General features: G+C 38.9%; 1 protein-coding gene across 2 annotated transcripts in view; it reads left to right on the forward strand.

Annotated features, from left to right (window-relative positions):
- The window catches only part of CORIN (corin, serine peptidase), a 271,320-nt gene that overhangs the window by 25,250 nt on the left and 225,795 nt on the right, over positions 1 to 20,275 (forward strand). For both annotated transcript variants that reach the window (XM_017540328.2, XM_017540330.2), the window contains exon 2: positions 12,794 to 12,938. In XM_017540328.2, the coding sequence (XP_017395817.1) occupies positions 12,794 to 12,938 (145 nt within the window). The remainder of the gene's footprint in view (positions 1 to 12,793; positions 12,939 to 20,275) is intronic.

A 20,275-nucleotide genomic window follows, 5' to 3' on the forward strand; every position in this document is an offset into this window, starting at 1 on the left:
AGGATGGTCTCGATCTCTTGACCTCGTGATCCACCCGCCTCGGCCTCCCAAAGTGCTGGGATTACAGGCTTGAGCCACCGCGCCCGGCCCATATCCAGATTTTCAATAGCTGCTTGGCATCACTGTCCAATCTTTTTTTTTTTTTTTTGAGACAGCGTCTTGCTTTGTCACATAGGCTGGAGTGCATTGGTGTGGTCACAGCTCACTGCCTTCCTGGGCTCCAGTGATCCTCCCACCTCAGCCTCCTAAGTAGCTGGTACCACAGGAGTGTGCCACCACACCTGGCTAATTTTTGCATTTTTGGTAGAGATGGGGTTTTGCCATGTTGCCCAGTCTGGTCTTGAACTCCTGAGCTCAAGTGATCCACACTCCTTGGCCTCTCAAAGTGCTGGCATTACAGGTGTGAGCCACCGTGCCTGGCCAGTTGTCCAATCTTTTAGGCATGGTTTCTCAGTTGTTCTTGCAATCAAATGTCTATCTGCAGCTTTTCAAAAACTGCCTTTTGGTAATTTCTCAGATCCTTGACTTTTTCAGAACAGTTAATTCATTTGTTTTCTGAGATCTTTGGGTTCTGGCCATACTTTATTGTCTAGTAACTCTCAGAAGCACCTCTCCCTTTCCAATAAACTCTTTAAGCATATTAGACCTGGGTACAGCTCTTTGCTCGTCTACATCTATCCACATAGACCTTCAGAGTCCCACTTTTTCTTTTTTATATGCTCAGCCTACCTGCTCAAAACTCAACCTTTTTCTTAAGGAAACCTATCTCTTCCTCTAATTTAGTAGTTTGGTCAACTATTTTTTTTCTGAAAATAAGACTGAACTATGTTTTTCAAACATTTCCAGATATTTTTTGATCTCCTGAGGTAAACAGTTTGTAGAAACAGGATGTTTAATGCACAGGCCTTTGAATTGCCTTTTTAGTCTTTGCATTTGCAAAAATTTTATTGAGTTGTGGTCCTACTTCACCCCAAGAAGAAGGAATACATGATGACAATGTTTTCAAATGAAATCTGCCACTTGTGGAAGGATAAATCTACAGCTGAATCCATGAATTAGGTCTACAAAATCTAGCACGAGGGTCAGAGATTATTTGTTTAACAAATCCAGAGTGAATTTAGGGTCATGTGATGGAGGGTGGCTAGAACCTGTGAGCAAACTCTGTGCATCTTAAGGATTGAGACCTTCCCTTGCCTGTTTCTTTCTGCAGCCCAGAATGTAGCTTAAAATAAAATAAGGGGGAATGGGATTTGGGGCAGCCTTTCTTCAAGTCAATACTTATCTTCAGATTGGCACAAATAGTCAAAACTAGAAGGTCACATCTACTTCTTGAGAACCAAAGGATCTCAGCTGTTTTGTAGTTTCCAGAAAGCATCTTTTGACTGTTCACCTCCAGAAGCTAAAAACTTGATCCTACCTCAGCCACAGCTGAAACACTGGGCCTGTTTTTTGAGGTAACTGACTTAGGCTGCAGAGATTGTCCAAAGTCTAAAATCCTACATGGACCATGTTTGGTATGGGTCCACCAAGGCTTAAAGCCTCATGCTCTGCCAGCCCAAGAAATAATCATTCCATGTGTATTGTTCCCCCTGAATACCACTCCATACTGTCTCAAGACTCCTGGTTCAAGAGTAGTAGATGTTAGGTTTTAAAGGACTTTGTACATTCTATCATTTATTTTTGATTGCTATTTAATTGATGTTGACATTAAAATTCTGTGTTCCTTTTGTTCCAGGTAGGGTGATGGTCACACACACTTAAGAGACATAATGGTTATTTTTTTAAAAAATGTACCATACCTCTGTGGAAAAAAGGCATAAGCCTTGGTATTTACCTGAAGACCTAGTGTTAGTTAATGCTTATAGGAAGTGGAAACAGCTTGCTTCCTTAGGGCTGTGCCTTGTATCTGGAGAGCCAAGCTGACCATGCCGTATTACTCAATCAATGATTGCCAAATGGCCCAAGTGGTTTTCAACTAGGGAAGGCAGTATTCTAAAGAACATTTGGAAATAAAGTAGGAGCTATTTGTTGGTCATTATGTGTGTGTGTGTGTGTGTGTGTGTGTGTGTGTGTGTGTGTGTGTACGTGCGCATGTGCTATGTTTGGCATTTATTAGATGGTGGACCAGGGATGCCAAATGTCCTGCAATATGTGAGAGAGCACATCAGTGAAAAATTGTCCTTCTTAGAACATCAATTATGTTCCTTCTCTTTGGCATGAAATGCTTCTCTTTGATGTGAAAATTTGGATACGAGGTATCTGGATACAAGGCACAGACCTTCTCCTTCAACCAACAGCATGTGCTTTGAGGCTCATTGGAATGAATGCTCAAGAAATATTGTTGTTTTGGTGCAAAAGTTCACTCTGCACCTATGGATAATTTGTTGTTGTACTTTTTACATGTCTGCATCACTGTCCTAGTCACAGGGTTGAAGTCTCCTGTGAAGTTGTAGATCTTCTTGGAGGTAGGCTGTTAACTCCCTGAGGACAGGGACTATGTTTTCTTCATCTTTATAGCCCTATAACACAGAATAGATGTTACATAAGCATTTGTGGAATAAACCAAATTAGTGAGATTTTAACATGTCATATAGATGTGTTTTGTAATGGAAACTTTAACATAGAATTTCTCATTTTTCAACTAGAATATTCATGGTAATATAGCAAAATATGATAAATGTTAAGTGTGGAATTCATATTTTGCTTTAGGTATTCAGAAAGAAATGACTGCTTCATCTAATGCATAACATCATCACTTGTATTTTTTCACTGCAGGATTCCTTTCAGCAGGTAGGTTCAGTAGGTTAATTGTTTTTGACATCTGTTTATGTTTTTCTTTACATTGAAATGCCTGAAATGAATTGTTGTAGAGCAGAAAATCCATTTTGTCTTGTGTGCTTTCCCTGATTATTTTCAGCTGTAGAAAGTCAATATTTTAATTCTCTGTTCACTTTGACAATCTGTTTCAATTTTTAAAAGTCACAACATTTCCATTGTTACAGGATCAGTGAGTCAATTAAGTTTCTAAAATTTGCACAGATTCGAGAGCCCCCTTAGTGCTAAATGAAATGTAGATTTGGCTTTGTTTTCAATGTTAGACTCCTTGGATTTTGCCACAGCTTTCTTAAAAATATAGTTACAAATAATCAATATATGAAATTTAAAATATTTTTATAAATAAATTTCAAATATTTAATTTTGAGGAATGGATAACCCAACTCTCTTTCCCCACTGAGTCGTCTCTACTGTTTTAAAAAATACAGACTGAAAAATGGCCTTTAAGACTCTCTAATATATGTAGAAAGAGTTCTGATATTATATCTATCTTTAAAGGAAACTTTATTACTTTAAAGTTTGTGTCTTTCATAAAATGACAGTATTGGCAAGTTTGAGATTGAGGGCAATGTAATCTCCAAAAAGGACACAGGATCCTATTTATCTATCTCGTCTTGATAATGAAGAGCCTACTGTCTCTTCCCAAGATCATCTTCTGTAACTATTACAGTAATATGACCCTCCCACCGTGCTCTGAATAAAACAGGTTTAACTAAAAGGCTAAACAATTCTCCTATTGCCTCTGAAGATATCTCCTCATTTAAATAAAGATAGTAACTTTCCTCCAGGGAAACTAAATTGAGTAAACTCTGAGCTATGTGTTAAAAAAAAATCAGGACTCTTGAGCTTTGTGAACTTGAAAGAAACTTTTTTTTTTTTTCATTTTTCTTTTGCTTTATTAATTTCACTTTACTTTGGAAATGTTTGTGGTTGGAGAAAGACCTTTTAATGCCTTATTTACAGATATGGAGATATGGTTAAGATGAGAAGATGACTTTACAAGGTCACCTAGATTTTCAGTGGCAGAGACAATATTGTACAAGTTGGCTTTGAAACATCCCAGTCTTCTCTCTCACAGTTCAAACATCAACTAAGCAATGCTATCCTCAAAACAGAAATGCTAAAGTGATATGCTGCCTGGATATTGGGTTATTATTATCTAGTCTTCTTGATAGGATACATATTTTGTTGGTATTTAGTCTCCATATTGAACCTATGTTCTGGGATATGTGAATCTGAAATTTGGGAGAGGACTATCTGGTGCTGTTATTTCATTAGTTTTCAAAGGAAAAATGTGGGCAGGATTGGCTTGCAGAACCATGTGTTCTGGTGTGAACTGGGTAATTTCATTTTGAGAGAGTACATGAGTTATTTGAACTTCGTATGCTTCAATTAAATGCCAGAAAATGGGATGAAAAGACTTACTGGAAACCAGATGCTTGTTCTTTATGCCTCCTGGGATATTAAAAACAAACATCACAACAAAAGATATTTGTGTTTGGAATAATCCACTGACGGATGAGTTTGGAGGCATTTTACTTACTGGTTGAGCGAGAGCTATGACTGTAAAGAATTGACAGTTGCGGCTTGAGAAGTATCTATATTATTAACCTGTTACTCAACAAATCTACCTTGAATTCATGTAAAGGTCACTTTCCTAATTTTTAAAGAATAGAATGGGAAGCATCTAGCACCGACCATTTTCACCTTAAAGGAGGGGGTAACAATTGACTTCTTTTGCTCTATAGACAGAGGGTGGACATGGGTTGGAAAAACCATCTCTAAGACTGAAAAAAGAACACCAATCACATTTTGGAATAATGGTGGTGCAGGACAAACTTCTAAGTTGAATATCTAGCAGCAAGTAGAGTCTCAGTGTCTGCATTTCTTTAGGTTCGTGAGTATATTAATATGTGACAGCTTAATGCCCCCACAGTATTTAGAGGGAGCTTCTGTGTCTTGTTTAGGACACACCAGTAGCAGTGACTTTATTATCCTTGAAGCTGGTCCTTGCTTTGCTGAAATGGAAGAGTACATTTGCAGCTTATCGTCTTCCTACCTAAAGAATTAAGGTACTAAATTTGTCTCAAACCAATACGTAGTATTGATTTTGAATGATTTTTTTTTTAGGTTTTTTTTTTAAACATTGTAAGCAAATATTTTGTGGTAAGACAAATAGTCATTGAATTCTGCCATAATTTTGTATACAATCCCATCTATTAAAATGAACACTCTGGCCAGGCACAGTGGCTCATACCTGTAATCCCAGCACTCTGGGAGGCTGAGGTGAGTGGATCACTTGAGGTCAGGAGTTCGAGACCAGCCTGGTCAACATGGTGAAACCCCGTTTCTACTAAAAATACAAAAAATTAGCTGGGCATGGTGGCATGTGCCTGTAATCCCAGCTACTCGGGAGGCTGAGGCAGGAGAATTGCCTGAACCCAGGAGGCAGAGGTTGCGGTGAGCCGAGATCGCGCCATTGCACTCCAACCTGGGTAACGAGAGCAAAACTCCGTCTCAAAAAACAAACAAACAAACAAACAAACAAACAAAAAACACCACAAAAATTAGCTAGGCATGGTGGCACATGCCTGTAGTCCCAGCTACTGGGGAGGCTGAGGCAGGAAAATTGATTGAACCCGGGAGGCGGAGGTTGCATTGAGCCAAGATCGTGCCATTGCACTCACTCCAGCCTAGGAAACAAGAGCAAAACTTCATCTCAAAAAATAAATAAATAAAAGAACACTCTAGTTTTGGTTTGTGAACACTTTGACATTTTGGCTTGGTAATATAAACTTCAAAGCCATGAATAGAATTTTAACTAAATCCACCAGATTGCCATATAAATTAGGATAGCCTCCAGTGAGTACTGTTTGTGCATCTAAAGTTCAGACTGCGCTGACAAACCATCTTGTATTAACTAAGTCTCCATAATGTCCTAATTTTAATTAAGAATATTTTAGTATTTAATTTTGGTAAGAATAATTTTGGTATTCAGTAAAATCCATGATATAATGTCACATTACGCAGATAGAATTAATCTTCCCTTTTCAAAAATATTCTGCTAATCAGAAATGGTTTCAATGCTGCCTCAAGTTTGCCTGATCTTTGATGGCAATTTAAACAAATCTTATTTGAAATAAAAATATCAACATAACTCCATGTCTTATGCTGTACCTTAAGAAATTGCAAGCTGATGTTAGTCTCTTTGTAGACAATTTCTCTGAGTGCATATTATTGCTTTCAGAGGTAAAGACAGTGTATGTTTGGCAAAACCTTGGAATGGTCAAGGAATAGGTTTTGTTTTGTTTTTAAATTAGGATTGGGGAGAAATAAATAAACCAGGAGTAGGACTATGGTCTCCAAACTGTGCTGTTGAACCAAAGGTTGCTGCAGTGACTCAAGGGACTTTACTGGATATTTTTAATTTTTGAGGCAAATGCAGCAATACTTGACATTTGTTGGTCATCGAATGAAATGCTAGCTTGAGGTAGCTCACAGTTTCAGCATTAGATTGTGCTATATTCCTTTTGATCTTGTCCTATCTCCACAGAGCTTGGTTCTTGGCGGTTTCTATGCAAAAGCTGTGCTATGAAAGAATCCATGTGGAGCAGGCAGTGAGGGGTGGCGGTATCTGATCTGATTCCAAGGTTTAAGGAGTTGTGCAGTAGTCAACAGGTGCACCCATCGTGTTAGCATGCAATTGTGGTTATTATCTATTTTTTTTACTTCTTGCCAAATACATTTTCTACTTCAAGGATTTTTGGATGATTTAGGAATAGACTTTGTAAGAAGTAGTTATTTGCATAATTCTGTACAAAGTAATTTTTATTTAGAAAATTTAATTCATTCATTTATTCACTAAGTGTTTATCCACTCGCTCCTGACTGTGTTCAGGTGCTGTTCTAGATACAGGGCATTCACTGATGAGAAAAGGGCAATATTTGCATATATGGTGAGAAATACACTGAATTGGTATGATTTATGCTATGACTGTGTTTTGAAAGAAGCAGGACTAAATTTGGACTTTCCAGCTCTAAAATCTTATGAGTATTTGTTGGTTCCTATAATCTATGATGCATGTTGCAGTACTATTTCAGCTTGACTGTTTCTGAAACTAGTGTTTTCCTTTCTCCTAATGTAGCAAATATAGTATGTATGTATGTATGTATGTATTGGACACAGGGTCTCGCTCTGTCTCCCAGGCTGGAGTGCAGTGGTGTGATCTTGGCTCTCAGCAAGTCTCATGGGTTCAAACAGTCCTCCACCTCTGCCTCCCAAGTAGCTGGGACTGCAGGAGAGCCCCACCATGCCTAGCTAACATTAATTTTTTTTTCTTTTTGTAGAGATGAGGTCTGCATCTCTACTATATTGTCCAGGTTGACCTTGAACTCCTGGGCTCAAGCGATGCTCCTGCCTCAGCCTCCCAAATTGCTGATGTTATAGGTATGAGCCACTATGCCCACATATAGTCTTGATAATTCTTTTCTACTTTAAAGATTATTTTTATCTTTCAGTCTTTTCTGGAGTAACTTTGCACTACAGCAACAAATAGTTTTGTCTGCCCTGTACAATTATATCATATTTTGTTAAAAACCCTGATGAAGAGATGAAAATACAATTTTCTTTAAAGAATTCATATTTTAGTTTGATTATCATATTAAACATACAAGTTTAAAAACACACAGATATATGCTGATACACTACATCAGGGGCTTACATACTTTTTCTATAAAGGACAAGATAGCGAAGACTTTAGGCTTTGAGTACCATATGATCTCTGTTGCAACTATTCAATGTTGTTGTAGTAGCAGGAGAGCAGTATAGACAGAATATAAATGAATGAACATGGCTGTATCCAATAAAACTTTATGTACAAAAATACCCCATGCGCTGAGTTTGGTCCATGGACTATAGTTTTCTCATCTCTGCTCTATATATTTAAGATGTAAAATTTATCCCAAAAGATAGCCCAACCAATTAGAAAATAATTCTCACTTGGTTTTCTCTGGGGTGAACTCCTGCTTTAGGGTAACCTGGTTGTTGGCAGCTATTCCCACTTCCAAGGATTATCTGGACAAACCCACCTAAAACCACTAGTCAGAGATATCTGGTTCATTGGCTCTTTGGTAAGCCCTAGCTCTGGCCTTGGGAGTAACTCTTCTGCCTGAGGTGTTGACAGGACTGTAGCTCCTTGTATTCAAATAGTTTCTGTTGGATGTGAGGACAGTTTGGCTGTGACATCTGTCACCCCATTGATTGTCAGGGTTGATTCAACTGATCTGGCTGGCTAGGCAGGTGTCCCCTTCCTCCCTCACCACTCCATGTGTGTCCTTCCTGAAGCTGTTTGCTTGGTCGAAGAGGATGACCATCCCAGATAAATGAGGACCCATCTTTGGTCAAGGGTATTCAAGTAGCTTCACTCCCCTGCTAGAACCTCCAAACAGGCTCTCAAATATTCTCTGCCATTTGCAGCTCTGGAAGTGCCCTTAAGAATGTACCATGTGTTGACAGAGTCAAATGCTGCCTGAAGGTAAAAGAGGGTAAAGACTTATGTACTTGAAATGTCAATGATGGTCTCCTTGTCCTTTGCAAACTTGATAAAATGGACTCAAAACCTAGTACACGCTGTGTAAATCCAAAGAGCGCTCACATCCTGTGGGTGCATGGTTCTCATGATCAGCTCTGGTTCCAGGCTCTGCATTCTTGAATTAGTTCAGCTTTGGGGTCATTTTTCATGTTGTCTTCTCTCATCATCCAAAGATAATACAGCTTCTTTCTTATTCTGGCTATAGCGTGGAGAACAGGTTAGGGAGTGCATTGATAAATATAGGTAAACCAGACAGGAGGAGGCATTTGCAGCATTTCAGGTGGGACGTGATGTTTATTTTTACTAAAATGTATCATCTATGAGTTTCGTTTTGCATATTAATATATCCCAAGTGCCCAAACAATGCCTGACAAATATAGCTGTGAAATTACCTTTTTTTTTTTGAGATAGCAAACCCTGGAAGAATACCAGATATGGGGATGAAAATTGTTTATTTGGTTTCAGACTTGTTGGGTTTGAGTTACTTTTGCAACATCCAATGAGAAGATGTCAAGTGGTCAGTTGCATATAATGGTCTGGAGATCAGAGGAAAGATCTGTGGTTATCATTTAAAGATGCAAGTCACCCATGGAGGGCTGCTGATTGAGGTTATATGTGTGGTGACATTACCTGGGGAGCAAGTGAATGTGAGAACTGAGCCTCCGAAAAGAAAAAGAATGACCAGAGAAGTAGGAGAAAGAGAAGCCAAAGGAAGAAAGTGCTTCAAGAAGGAGGAACTGGCTATCTGAAATTTTGGCCTCTCAGATGACACCAAGATGGCATTAGGATTCTGGCACAGTGGCATATTGTGCCAGTCAGTGTACGTTATACAAAACAACATGACAGCTTTTTAAATAATTAGTTCTTTTTTTTTTTTTTTTTTTTTGAGACAGAGTCTCGCTCTGTCCTCCATGGAGTACAGTGGAGCGATTTTGGCTCACTGCAACCTCTGCCTCCCGGGTTCAATTGATTCTCCTGCCTCAGCCTCCTGAGTAGCTGGGACTACAGGTGCACACTGCCCTGCCCAGCTAATTTTTTGTATTTTAGTAGAGACGGGGTTTCACCATGTTGCCTACGCTGGTCTCAAATTCCAAAGCTCAAGCAATTCACCCACCTCAGCCTCCCAAAATGTTAGGATTATAGGCGTGAGCCACCGTGCCTGGTCTGTTCTTAAGATGCAAGAAACAGATTTTCACTAACAAGATTACTAAAACATAAGAACAATTAGGAGGCTAAATTGGGTGGATTGCTCAAGCCCAGACATTTGTGATCAGCCAGAGCAACATGGTGAAATCCTGTCCCTACAAAATAATTAGATGGGAGCGATGGATGGTGCACACCTGTTATCCCAGTCACTCAGGAGGCTGAGACAGGAGAACCACTTGAGCCCAGGAGGCAGAGGTTGCCGTGAGCCAAGATCATGTCACTGTACTTCCGCTTGGGTAACAGAGTGAGACCCTGTCTCAAAACAAAACAATAACAAAAAACCCAAAAACCAAAACTGAAAATAAAAACAACAAAATCATAAGAATGACATGCTTTATGAATAGATGCAGGTCCAATGAGATGTGTTGTTCCCTGCCCTAGCCATGGAATTCTGTGCCTGTGCTTAGCTTAGTTTCAAGGCTGGGGAAGGTGCTTGTGGAAGAGGGATGCCATTTGGAGAGAGGACCATTTAGAATCCATTGAAACAAAGCTTAAGGATGATATGGTTGTTTATTTCACCTGGCATTTACTCAACAGTGAAGTTTGAGAGTTGCCTTGTGTTCAGTGGAATCTCCAAGGGCCCGTGTATAATGTATCATTTGCAACAGTCCTAAGCGGCCATGAGGGCAAGAGGAAAGTTATGCAAGTTATTAAAGAAGAAAGTGCTGATGTCTCCTACGTATTTCTTCCTCCTCTCCCTTTGAAAAAAGCAATCATTGTTCTCGTCACTGAGAAAATATTTGGTCTAATCATGAGTATGGTTTTTGGAGGTCCAGTACTTGTTGATATATACTTTGCTGAGATATTAAAATGAGCCTCTATCATTTTCTCCACTGACACTTTAAGTATGAATGCTAAATGGGATATATCTGGCTCCAGGAGTCCGGATGGCAATGAGCCATTGTGAATTCATCATCCGACATTATCGCTATAATGCATCTGTGACCACCTTAGCAAGGAAGTGTCTTCATTGTTGCAGAAGTTAAATACATTTCACACTTTCTTACCTCTCTGTAGATATTTTGCAGCTTTTTAAAACCCATAACAGACCTTTTCGGGGGTACTTTTCTCAGAATTATGGCTGATTCAGGGTTGCTCTCTCTACAATGTCTTATGTGATCTTACAGCAAGAAATCATATTTCTATCTTTTGAATTCTTATGTCACTTTAGCTATAAGTTTCTTGGTGCTTATCATTTGCTACCTTGCACTATAGTTATGTTATTCAAGTACATATCATCCTCCTACAAGACTGTGAGCTTTTGAGGGACAGTGGCTTGAAGTCATTGTCACATCCATCACTATTATTATAATTAGCAGGTGTTCAATAACTAAGTGAAATCAACAATTTGTTTCTGTCACTATCTTTGTTGGCCTAGTCCCACACTTTTATTTATTTGCTGATTTTTTTTGTAGATAAGTGTTGTATACAAGCCTGAAAGGGTACTGCTTGTCCAATGTTAGTGTTGTAATCCATATGCTGTTGCAGATCTCATATTATATTGCGCCAGTGCTATGTCTTCTTGAAGATCAATTATAAATTAATTGTAAATGATAACACATTGGCTGATAGCTTAAACTAGGTACAGAGGAAATGGATCAGTAAGACATTAACCTAGAAAATGAAGCTCTTCTGAAGTTAACAACATAAGTTATTTCAAATAATGTCTGTCATGGAGAATTCCTAAAATTACAGAAGGTATAATCATATTAGGTGGTGAACACAGTTTGCAATATAGGTTAGTGAACCCATATTCTTATGTAGGGGGAATAAAGCAGAAATGGAGAATCATATATGCCTTGTAATTGAGAAGAACCCATCAAAATTGCCTTTGCATCCATGGGAAATAATCAAATACTAGTCAGGAATTCCTGAGAATATTACAGGACCATTCTGTTAGGACAACTTATTATAAGGGTCTTTCTCAAAGCTCATTGATTTCAAAAAATAAAAAGTTTGGTATTTATTACAGAGGAAGAACCAACAAAACCTGGTGATGTATGGCATATGGGGATGATGAAATGGGGAATATTTGGGTTATTAGAATGAAGGAATTTCTGTAAACACAAATATGGAAGTCAGGAGAACTAGTGTGAAGATAGAGAGACAGAAACGGTTCATCTTAGTTTTGGACTTGTTGGGAAGAGGTGCTGCTAACCACCAGGCACTGGAAGTATATGGTGTAACTCCGAAGGGAGTTCAGCATGCAGGAGAGATTCAGGAGTTAGTTACACCGAGGTTACAGTCCAAGTTCTCAAACTGTCAGAGGAGAAAATGCGTCAGAAGTCCAAGAGAGAGTCATGAGAAATGCCTTCGTTAAGAAGACCAGGAAAGTTTCTTGTAGTGATTCAAAGCCCTTTTAGTACCATCTCAGATGTCGTTTGAAGATGTCATTGCTCTAAGCTAGCCATTTATAATAAATGAGTTTCCAGATACCATTTCTGGCAAGAGATTGAACTAAGCAAAATTTGAAGCATTTGAAGACAAGAACTTTATCTGAACCATCATTGTTGCACTTTATCATCCTCTCACAATGGATGGGCCGTAGGGGCAGCATGGACGGCTGAGGATGTCCTCAGAGTTGTTAGTGTTTAATTGGCAATCAGGGCAGACTCTTCCTTATGTTTCAACTTGTCACTAAATGCATGGTCAGTAACAGTGAGGCTGGCTGAATTATTAATGACCCAAAACTTATTTTATCCAGATTCTTTCAGTTTTGGTTTAGACTAATGAGACAAAAAAGAATGAAGTCTGGATAATATCCTGTCTATACCTACTTACCAATTTTTTATTACTGTATTGAGCAGTCTTCACTTCTATCATAGCTCTGGGCCAGGGTAAGGTTTTGTCATGGTCATTCACAGGCCTTTGGCATCATACCAAATTGACAACTACGTTTTAAAAAAGCAAAATGGGATATTGTTTAAAGTTCATATATTCCTGAAAAATGTTTCAGAAATAGATAGTTTGCTCTGTATAGTTATCTGTTCATTTATTGGCGTGAGTTGGTGACTAAGCTCATTTCATACCCTAAAGCACAAACAGTAGTCTTTTTGGAATTATGCTGTTCTAAATGAATAGCTGTTAATCTAAAATGTCATAGCATGCACTGAATTGTTGTGTAGTATTAAAACCATTTTGCATTTTCCTCCTTTACTTTAGGTTTTGCGAGCTGATGACAATAACATGGGCGATGGCTGCTCTCAGAAGCTGGCGACTTCTAACCTCCTCCGGTTCCTATTGCTGATCCTGATTCCATGTATCTGTGCTGTCATTCTCTTGCTGGTGATCCTGCTTTCGTATGTTGGTGAGTGAGGCCATTATTAAAGAAAAATGAAGTTAAAATGAAAATTAGCATGATTTAGAAAAGTGATTTCTACTTAGTACTTATTTAACCTAAAGTGTCAATCAATGAGAGGATTATCTGTTGAGAACTTGATGCAAATCCACAGTTTTAGCTACTCTACTTGTTATTAATATTAATAAATGAGTTTATGAATTTAAAACATTTAAGGAATGATTACTAGATTGCAGGCATGTTGAAAGTCCCTGAGAACTCCAGGATAGTTAAATTAGTCCCTTCTTAGGCGCTCACAGTTGAGAGGAAGTGATGATTATCACACAAGACAACACAAGTTTTAGATAGAAGTGTATACAAGGTCCTGTGAGCACATTCAAAGAGAGCATCATAGAGAGTTAATGTTTTAACTTTGGAATTAATTTGATAGAAATTCAGGTTAGAAGACAGTAGTTCAGGAGTCACATTTGGCAGAGAAAATAACTAGTGTAAAACTATAACCCTATGAGAGATGAAGATAGAGTTAGGAAACTGGGTGAAAATTTGGCACTGGTGGGAAATGCAGCTAGATTGATAAAATCCAAATGAAATGGGATCTTACATTTTCATGCTAAATACTAAAGGATTTGGGGCTTAGAATTTAGATCACTGGTTTTCAAACTCTATTCCATGGTAACAAGGTTCTAAGGAAGAGACTGAAGGATTACACAAATGTTTGCTTTGACTTTCATTAAAAAAATAAATAAATAAACAAACAGATCTCAAATACACACTCAAACTAAATACTACGTACCACATTTTAACCAAGTAAAAACCAGAAACCAAGTGATATGTACTGACAGGTTAACTCATAAGTATTTGCATCTTGCTATCTTTATTTATTTATTTAATTAATTTATTTTTTAAAGGCTAGCCAAGTGAAGCAGTGAGAGTGGAACTATCTTTTTTTGAATGAACAATACTTTAAGTTTGAAAGTTGAACTTCTTGGAAAAAGCAATAAACTATTATCACTGGTAGCTACCTAATGATATGAATCAGAATTTTAAAAAATATGTCCAATAAAATAAAATAGAGAAATAAATATTAAAACGCTGATCTTTGCATTGCTGATGATTTTGAATTTTTAAATTTTGCCAAACCTCCCTATTATGTTCTTAATGGTTTATAAAGTCATATATTTATATCTTATAAAGTAAGTTCATCCCAATAAAATACAGCTCATATCTATTTATAGATATTAGGCTTTTATATGATATTTACTTGAAAATAACATTGATCTGCTGTAAAAATGATTACAAACCACTGCTATGGGTGGTGGATTACCACTGGAGGATCTTTCTAAGAAAGGAGAACTCTGATTATTTTGCATTTGCAAAAGGCAGTAGAACTGGATACATTACGGAGTATGGAGGCAGAAAGAAATAAAGACAAAGAGACTAGTTCGGAACTCTGACTCTGGTCTAAGTGAAAGGTGATGGGGATTTGAAATAAGGCATTGGGTGCATTAAAATCAACAGAAATCAAGACTGATTGGATTTTGGTGTGAAGGAGAGAGAAGTCAAGGCTGGCTCCTGGATTTCTGGCTTGGGTAACCTGGTTTTTTAAAAAAATTGTGGGTACATTGTGGGTGTGCATATTTATGACATATGTTAGATAGTTTCCTATAGGCATGCAATAAGCAATTATCATATCATAGAAAATGGGCTATCCATCCCCTCAAGCATTTATACTTTATGTTACAATTATACACTGTTAATTATTTTTAAATGTACAATTGAACTTTTATTGTCTATGGTCACCCTGTTTGCAATCAAATAGTGTCTTATTCATTCTTTATAACTACGTATATATTTTGTAACCATTTACAATCCCCACTCTTCTCCCACCCCCCAGTATCTTTCCCAGCCTCAGCCTCTTGTAACCATCCATCTTCTCTCTGTCTCCATGAGTTCAATTGTTTTGATTTTTAGACCCTAAAGTAAGTGAGAACATGTGAAATTTGTCTTTCTGTGTCTGACTTATTTCACTTAACATAAGAACCTCCAGTTCCAACCATGTTGTTGCAAAATGGCATCCTTTTTATGGCTGCATAGTACTCCATTGCGATGTACCATATTTTCTTTATCCAATCGTCTGTTGATGGACATTTAGGTTGCTTCCAAATATTGACAAGTGTGATCAGTGTTGCAACAAACATGGGAATGCAGACATCTCTTTGATGCACAGATTTCCTTTCTTTTGGGCCTATATCCAGCAGTGGGATTGCTGGATTATATGGTAGCTTAATTTTAGTTTTTTTGAGGAACCTCCAAACTGTACTTCATAGTGGTTGTACTAATTTACATTCCCACCAACAGTGTACAAGGGTTCCCTTTTCTCCATATTCTCGCCAGCATTTGTTATTGCTTGTCTTTTGGATATAAGCCATTTTAACAGGGGTGAGATGATATCTCATTGTAGTTTTGATTTGCATTTCTTTGATGGTCAGTGATGTTGATCACTGTTTCATAGGCCTATTTGCCATTTGTATGTCTTATTTTGAGAAATGTCTATTCAAATCTTGTGCCCATTTTAACATTGGATTATTTGATTTTTTTTAAATTAAGTTGTTTGAGCTGGTTATATATTCTGATTATGAATCCCTTGTCAGATGAGTGGTTTGAAATATTTTCTCCCATTCTGTGTGTTATCTCTTCACTTTGTTGATTGTCTCTTTTGCCGTGCAGGAGTTTTTTAACTTAATGTGATCCTGGCTGTTCATTTTTGCTTTGGTTGCTTGTGCTTGTGTGGTATGACTCAAGAAATTTTTGCTCAGACCAATGTCCTGAAGAGTTTCCCCAATGTTTTCTTTTAGCACTTTCATAGTTTGAAGTCTTATATTTAAGTCTTTAATCCATTTTCATTTGATTTTTTGAATATGGCGAAAGATAGGTATCTAGTTTTATTCTTCTGCACGTGGATATCCCATTTTCTGAGCACCGTCTATAGAAGAGACTGTCCTTTCCCCATATGTTCTTGGCAACTTTGTTGAAAATGAGGTCTCTGTAGGTGTGTGAATTTGTTTCTGGATTCTCCATTCTGTTTCATCAGTCTGTATGTCTGTTTCTATGCCAGTATCATGCTGTTTTGATTACTATAGCTCTGTAGTATAATTTGAAGTCAGATAATGTGATTCCACCAGTTTCATTCTTTTTGCTTAGAATAGCTTTGGCTATTATGGGTCTTTTGTGGTTCCATATAAATTTTAGGATTGTTTTTTCTATTTCTATGAAGAATGTCTTTCATATATGGATAGGAATTGCACGGAATCTGCAGATTGCTTTGAGTAGCATGGAAAAGTTAACAATATTGATTCTTCCAATCCATGAGCATCAAATTCAAATATATTTCCATTTTTTTGTATCCTCTTCAATTTTTTTCATCAGATTTTTAGTTTTCATTATAAAGATCTTCCACTAATTTGGTTAAATTAATTGGAAGTCTGGGCTCATTTGTGTTCATTCTTCTTGGGAAGGTGTTACAGGTCTTCTAAGGAACTTGGGCCTGAGACCTAAAAATGCTGCAGTTCTTGCAGACTTGTAGAGAAAGGTACTGCCTTGGTGGCAGTACCTTTCTTCCTGGATAAAGTCTGGAAGAATTCTCTGAATTATCAGGCAGAGACTCTTGTTCTTTTCCCTTACTTTCTCCCAAACAAACAGAGTCTCTCTCTCTCTCTCCCTGTGCTGAGCCTCTTGGAACTGGGGGCAGGAGGACACAAGCACCCCTGTGGCCACTACCAGTGGGACTGTGCTGGTTCAGACTCGAAGCCAGCACAGTACTGAGTCTCACCCAAGGCCTGCTATTACCACTATCACCCAAGTTCACTCAAAACTTTAGAGTCTACAATCAGCAGATGGCAAAGCCAGCCAGGTTTGTGTCCCTCCCTTCAGGGCAGTGAGTTCCCCCATGCCCCAGCTGGGTCCAGAGATGCTATCTTGGAGCCATGGATTGAAATAAAAAGCCTTAGAAATTTAGCTGATATTCTATTCTACTGCAGTTAAGCTGGCACTCAAACCGTAAGACAAAGTCCTTCCCACTCTTCCCTCCCATTTCCATTGGCCAAGGAGCCTCTCTCTGTGACCACCACCATCACCACCAATAACCCATGGGGAGTTTTGCTAGGCCTGATGTTCACTTAGAGCCCAAAGGCTCTTTTGTTGGTTTCTGATGTATGCTTCCAGGCCTGGGACTCACTCTTCAAGACAGTGGGTTCCTCTCTGGCCCAAGGCAGGTCTAGAAATGCTAACCAAGAGCCTAGGCCTAGACTCAGGGACTTTAAGAGTCTGGTTGGTGACCTACCCCACTGAAGCCAAGCAGGCACCTAACGTGCCAGATAGAGTCCCCTTTACTTTTTCCCTTGCTTTTCTCAAATAGAAAGCATTTTTCACCATAGCTGCCACAGGTGGGAATGTGAGAGATCACATCTGAAGCCAGCACATCTCAGAGCCCAAGGCCCACCACATATAACCTGGGTATTGCTGTTGGGTATTCAGGGCCATGGGGCTCTTTAATCAGCAAGTGCTGAATCCTGCCAGGTCTCTGCTGTGACAGAGCAGCACTTAGTTCAATGGAAAATCCCCCAGTTGCTGTGCTCTCCCTTTACCAAGTACACGGATTTCTCCCTGCCACACACCCACTGCTGGAGGATGGAGGAGAGGTGGCACAAGCCCCCTTTAGCCACCCCAGCTTGTGTCTCAGTAGGTCATGTGTCTCCCAGTCCACCAACTCTGAACCCAGCTCAGCACTAGGACTTGCCTAGGAATTGCCATCCTTGTGGCCTAGATTGTCCCTCAAGTTCACTTAAAGCCCCAGAGCACTCCAGCCTGCATGATGAGGCTTGCTGGAACTCAAGCTCTCACCTCTGGGATGGGCAATTACTCTTTGGCCAGGGCCTGTCCACATGTTCCCCCTGCTTCCTGCTGTGACAGGGAGATGCTGACTTCAATGCAAAGCCTCATAATCACTGCACTCGCCCTCTCACAAGTGCCCACATTCTCCAAGCTACATGCCTGCTGCTGGGGGATGGGAGAGGTCGGTGTCAGCATTCAAGACTGTCTTTCATGCCTTCTTTAATGTCTACTTCACTGATTTGAAGTTAAAACCAGGTACTGTGATTGCTCACTTGGTTTTGGTTCTTGTGTCAGTGTCCTTTGTGCGTAGTTAACTGTTAAAATTCGGTGTTCCTTTGGGGTGGGGGACAAATGCTGTAGGCTTCTATTAGGCCTCTTGCTCTGCCTCCTGTATCTAACCAGGTTAGCTTTGATGCCACCCGTTAACATAGGAAGTGGAGCTACAGGAGTCTGATGCAGGCAGATGAATGAAAGATAAAGATTGGAAGGTTGTTTGTGTATTAGAGATACTGTGGGACAACCAAGTACCGTGGAATCATAGTTGAGTTCAACAGTGACAGCAGGTCAAGAAATTGAGGAAAATGAGAAATACAACATGTTTCTTTCCTAAGGAAATTTCAATAGAAATTGTGACCAAAAATATGATATTTGGCTTCTGTGACAGAGCAGCACTGACTTTAAAATTTTAATTTCTGAGTCATTGGCACAGGACTGAAGCTAGAGGATCCAGGAGGGAAGCTGAGAAGGGAGGTCTGCCATGTATGCAGCTGTCTCAGTGGCAGTTGAAGCAGCAGGAGTCAATGAACTCTGAAGAGAAAATGCATTGGTTAGAAGCTGAGGGCAAAGCTCTGGAGGATGCTAGTGTTTAAGGAGCAGAAAGAGAGGGGTAAAAAGATACAGGAACAATAGTCTGAGAAGGAAAGGAACTCAGAAATTCTGGCTTCCACAGATGCCAGAGGCCAGAGGGTGACCGAGTAAGAGAACAAGTGCCCCAGCCCAGGAGGACTGAGGGTTTTCTGTGGAAGTTTTAGTTGCCTCTTTCTCTGTATGTCAGCTGTGGCCTGCTCTCAGGCTAAGACGGTAAACTGTCCTGAAACTAATCTCTGCCGCTCTTTTCTTCTAAGAGTCAATGCCCCTCCAGACCTGGCCTGCTTTTCCTCCTTCTCCATCACCCTTCAGTAGTTGTCTTTTTGTGTTTTGTCCAGAGTTCATTGTTATCTCTGGACAGATCTGTCTGGTAGGCGCTTCCTCAGCTAGACCACTGTCATTTTTAAAAGCCTGATTGTCATGAGACTATGTTCACTGGCTCACATTCTTTGAAGAACACTTCCTTTCAGTCTCAGGGTCTAATGCTAATATAAAATGTACGTACATTTAAGTACCTCTGTGCTTACAGGCCTCTGAGCAGAGGGCAGAGGAGGAATGATTCGCTTTAAGTGGGTTATTCTTATTAATTTGATTAATTAGTGAATTAATAATAATTTATTCTTATTAATATAATATACCATTCAATCCAACCATTTAAAGTCTACAATTCAGTGGTTTTTAGTGTATTCTTAGATAAATGTAACCATCACTGCAGTCAGTTTTAGGACATTTTTGTCATCTCAAAATAAAGGCCTGTACCCTTTAGCTACCACCCAATCTCTTCCCATCTCCTCACCCCAACCCCAACAGCCACTAATCTATTTTTTTTTACTAGAGAGTTCCCTATTCTAGACATTTTGTGTGACCATATGTGGTATTTTGTGACTGGCTTCTTTCCCTTAGCATATGTTTTTGAGGTTTACTCACATTGTAGCATGTATTAATACTTCATTCCTTTTAATGGCTGAATAATATTTCATTGTATGGTTATACCATAGTTAATCCATTTGTCAGTTGAGAGACATTTGGGTTATTTCCACCTTTTGGCTATTATCAATAATCCTGCTGTGAATATTTATGTGTATGCTTTTGTGGGGACATACATTTTCATATCTCCTGGATATATACCAGGAGTGGAATTTTGTATCACTTATGTAACTGTTCCTAAATGCTATTTTGTTTATATGTAGGCAAAGTTTAGGAAGTGGGGTTTTTCCCATACATCTTCAAAATCATTCTTTTAACAATTTAAGACACAGAAAGCAAATAACCTATTATAAAGGGGGCAAAATACATGAACAGATGCTTCTCAAAATAAGCATCAAGTGTCCAACAAACATATGAAAAATGCTCAACATCACTAACCATCAGAGACATACAAATCAAAACCATGATGAGATACCATCTCACGCCAGTCAGAATGGCTGTTATTAAAAAGTCAATAAACAACAGATGCTGGTGAGAAAAGGGAACATTTATACATTTGTGAGTGGAAATTTAAATTACTTCAGTCACTGTGGAAAAATACTGTGGAGATTCCTCAAAAAACTTAAAATGGAACTACCATTTGACTGAGCAATCTCATCACT

The sequence above is a fragment of the Cebus imitator genome, unplaced genomic scaffold, assembly GCF_001604975.1.
Source record: "Cebus imitator isolate Cc_AM_T3 unplaced genomic scaffold, Cebus_imitator-1.0 Scaffold124, whole genome shotgun sequence".
Lineage (NCBI taxonomy): Eukaryota > Metazoa > Chordata > Mammalia > Primates > Cebidae > Cebus > Cebus imitator.